Genomic DNA, 4345 nt, shown 5'->3' on the forward strand with positions numbered 1-4345 from the left:
TTCACAGGTTCTGGGGATTAGGATGTAGGATGTGAACATCTTGTGGGAGAGGAGGGGCTCATTATTCCGCTTACCACACAAATGTATCCTTCCAGTCTGTGGTTTATCATTTCATTTTCTTAATGGTATCCTTTGAAGTACGAAAGTTTTAATTCTGATGGTGTCCAATTTGTTGACTTTTTTATTTTATGGATCACGCTTTGGTGTTGTATCTAAGAATACTTTGCCTAAGGAAAGATCTCAAAGATTTTTCCTGTTTTCTTCTAGAATTTTTTTTATAGCGTTAAATCTTAAATTTAGATTTATGATCCATTGTGAGTTAATTTTTGTGTGGTGCTAGGTAAGGATCTAAGTTCTTTTTTTTTTTTTTTTTATGTGGATATCCAATTGTCCGTTTATTGAAAAGACTCTCGTTTCCCCCACTCAAAGGTCCTGGCACCTTTTTGGAAAATCAATCAGCCATAATTGTAAAGGTTTGTTTCTGAACTCGCAGTTCTCTTTCGTGGATAGGTATGCCATCCTTGGACCACCGTCACACCCTTCCTTGTTACTGTTAGGAATGGAGTTAAGACTATTTTAAATTTAAAATATTACTAACTCAGAACTGTTTTTCTTAAATTCATTGATCGATTAATATTTAATCTATTACAAAATTATCTTGGCCTTGGAATAAAAGCAAAATGCAACTTTTATGTCTAAATTAGGTAACTTAAAATTGCTTCAAATCTATGGAATTCTGTCTTGTCAGACTAAGTTATAAAGATGTCAGAGATTTTGGTGTTAGTATTCCGTTAAATAGCTTGATGAACAGTATTAAATTTTCTACCTTGAATTTGAACAGCTTGTTGTTGTTATTATTATTATTATTATTATTATATGAAACCGAAAAAACCAAACACCTTGCTGTGGAGTTGATTCCAACTCACAGCGACCCTGTAGGACGGAGTAGAACTGCCCCATAGGTTTCCAAGGAGCGGCTGATGGATTTGAACTGCCGACCTTTTGGTTAGCAGCCAGATGCTTAACCATTGTGCCACCAGGGCCTCTTATTATTATATACGGTACTCATATTCCCTTCGTATTAAGTAACGTTCCCAAGATCTGATTTCCTTTCTTATTCCTTTCAGGTCAACCTCTAGAATCCCGTAGACTCTGCAACAGGTCAGTTCAGAGCTTGCCCAACATGGACGCCATCTTCCATGAAGCCTTTCTGAAGATGCGGAAGCAGTACCCTGGGCGCCTTTCTCAGGAGGCTTGTGTTCGTGCGGTTCAGGCCGCTGTGCATTATCCTTATGAGGTGGGCATCAAGAAGGAGGAGCAGCTGTTTACGTACCTTCAGGAATCAGGGCAAGCTAGAGCCCTACAGTACGCTTTCTTCGCTGAGAGGGCGGCAGATAAGTGGTCCACTCCCTCTGGAGCATCCTGGAAAACAGCATCGGCAAGGCCTGTCTCCTCAGTTGGCGTTCTTGGTAAGAACGGTTAATGGAATTCTCCAAATCTGCCCATGTAAGGTGCTACCATTTGCTGAGGGCCACTGGGTGCCAGACTCTGCTAAACATATTAGCTGTGTTAGCTAAGTTAATTCTCACCCCAACCTACCAAAACCAAACCACACCCGTTGCCAGAGACCCATGGAGACGCCAAGTGTTACAAGAGTAGAACTGCGCACTGTAGGTTTTTCTTGACGGTAATATTTACAGAAGCAGATCACCAGGACTTTCTTCTGTGGTGCAGTGGGTGCAAACCACCAACCTTTAGGTTAGTTGTTGAGCACAAACCATTTGTGCCACAGACTAGAGACACTAACCAACCTACTCAGCAATGCGCTAAACACCAGTGGTGTGGGGAATCTCACCCCAGGTCTGTCTAACTCCAGATTCTGGGTATATTTTTACTCACCTTTACCTTTTCCCTGTATGTTTCTCTCCCTCCTGGATTTCCCAGTGATGATTATTATCCTCCAACATTTCAAGGTGTGGCCTCTCACTCTTGTAACTAGGCATTTGGAATGAAGGCTCTGTCTTTCTGGTCCCTGGACCCATTCACTTCTGGTTCAAAACCACTATCTTAAAATCTATCAGAACCCTAAAACAGTGGCTTCCCTACTCCACCCCCCCCCCAAAATTTCCCCCAACAAAATGTCTTCTTCCCTCTGAAGCTACCCCCTTGATTGGTTCCTCTGGGCCACTGTCCTAACCATCACTTGCTCTTAGTCTTGGCCCAGGGATGGTCTTTGGGGGATTTTAAATTCACTGAAATGATAAGATGTTATATACATCAGCCTATGCACAATTTTCAGGGGTGGGTGGTAGTCCATAGTTTACTAAACACACCAACTTTGTTAACCTGCGCACAGTTCTCTGGCGCCAACCCAACTTAAGGCCCATGCCACCTCTTCTCAGTCAGCTCTGCAGCTGTCCCAGCACCAGTTTTTGAAAAGACTATTCTTTCCCTACTGAATGGTCTTGCACATACGATTAACCATAAATTATGAGTTTATTTATGGACTCTCAATTCTATTCCATTGGTCTATATGTCTATCCTTAGGTCAATACCACACTGTCTTGAATACTGTAGCTTTGTCATAAGTTTTGAAATCAGGAAGTGTAAGTCCTCCAACTTAGTTCTTTTTCAAGATTGTTTTGGCTATTCTAGGTTCCTAGAATTTCCTTATAAATTTTAGGATCAGCTTTTCAATTTCTGTGATAAAAACTCAGCTAGGGTTTTGATAGGGATTGAGTTGACTCTATAGATCGTTTTGGAGAATCTGCCGTCTTAACAATATTAAGTCTTCTGACTGATGAACATGAGATACCTTTCCTTTTATTTAGCTCTTCTCTAATTTCCTTCAATAAAGTTTTGTAGTTTTCAGTGTATAAGTCTCACACTTCTTTTGTTAAATTTATTCCTAAGTATTGTATTCTTTTTGATGCCATCGTAAATGGAATTATTTTCCTAATTTCATATTCAGATTGTTCATTGCTAGCATACAGAAATGCAATTGATTTTTGTGTATTGATCATATATCCTACAACCTTGCTGAACTTATTTTTCAGCTCTAGTAGTGTTTGTGTGCGCTGGTGTGTGAATCCTCCTTCTTCTTCTATCCTCTGAAGCACTTAACACAAGGCCTCAACTTAACGAATTCTCGGCCTAATGTAGTCCCTGAATCGGGCTCTTTAAATGCCACATTGCCACAGCTGCCTTTCATCCAGTGAGAAAATTCCCAGTTCTCAACACCAGTGACTTCTTGTTTTTCTCCTTCACTCCTCTCTGCAGGCTTGGGAACAATGGGCAAGGGTATCGTCATTTCTCTTGCAAGGGCCAAGATCCCTGTGGTTGCTGTGGAATCAGACAAGCAGCAGCTGGAAACTGCAAACAAGGTAATAAACTCCTCCTTGGAAAAGGAAGCATCCAAAATGCAGCAGGATGGCCGGCCCTGGTCAGGACCAAAGCCCAGGCTAACTGGGTCTATGAAGGAGCTTGGTGGTGTGGATTTAGTCATCGAAGCAGTATTCGAGGAAGTGAGCTTGAAGAAGCAGGTCTTTGCTGAACTGTCAGCCATATGCAAGCCAGAAGCTTTTTTGTGCACCAATACATCGGCCCTGGACATCGATGAGATAGCTTCTGCCACCGACCGGCCTCAGTTGGTCATTGGCACCCACTTCTTCACACCGGCACACATCATGAAGTTGTTGGAGGTTATTCCCAGCAAGTACACCTCTCCCACTACTATTGCCACTGCTATGAGCTTAGCAAAAAAGCTGAAAAAAATTGGAGTAGTGGTAGGGAACTCTTTTGCATTTGTTGGGAATCGAATGTTGGTGCCTTATTACAATCAGTCGTATTTCTTGTTAGAAGAAGGCAGTAAGCCAGAGGAGATAGATGGGGTGCTGGAAGAGTTCGGTTTTAAAATGGGACCCTTTAGAACGTCCGATCTTGCTGGGTTGGATGTGGGTTGGAGAACTCGGAAGGGGCAAGGTCTTACTGGACCTGCGTTGCCTCCAGGAACTCCTGCCCGAAAACGAGACAATGTAAGATATTGCCCAATTCCTGATATGCTCTGTGAGCTAGGAAGATTTGGCCAAAAGACAGGTAAGGGTTGGTACCAATATGACAAGCCATCGGGTAAGAGTTACAAACCCGACCCCTGGCTTGCCAACTTCCTGTCACAGTATAGAGAAACCCAGCACATTGAACTGCGTACCATCAGCCAGGATGAGATCCTTGAGCGCTGTCTATATTCGCTCATCAATGAAGCATTCCGTATCTTGGGAGAGGGGATAGCTGCTAGCCCCGAGCACATCGATGTTATCTATTTGCATGGGTATGCATGGCCAAGGCA

At 42.6% G+C, this 4345-nt stretch overlaps 1 protein-coding gene across 1 annotated transcript in view; it reads left to right on the plus strand.

The window, feature by feature from the left end:
- Positions 1-4345, plus strand: part of EHHADH (enoyl-CoA hydratase and 3-hydroxyacyl CoA dehydrogenase) — a 36605-nt gene that overhangs the window by 27678 nt on the left and 4582 nt on the right. Inside the window, exons 5-6 of the mRNA XM_012557244.2 lie at positions 1128-1469; positions 3280-4342. Of these exons, the coding sequence (XP_012412698.1) occupies positions 1128-1469; positions 3280-4342 (1405 nt within the window). The remainder of the gene's footprint in view (positions 1-1127; positions 1470-3279; positions 4343-4345) is intronic.

Source organism: Trichechus manatus, unplaced genomic scaffold, assembly GCF_000243295.1.
Source record: "Trichechus manatus latirostris isolate Lorelei unplaced genomic scaffold, TriManLat1.0 scaffold00092, whole genome shotgun sequence".
NCBI lineage: Eukaryota > Metazoa > Chordata > Mammalia > Sirenia > Trichechidae > Trichechus > Trichechus manatus.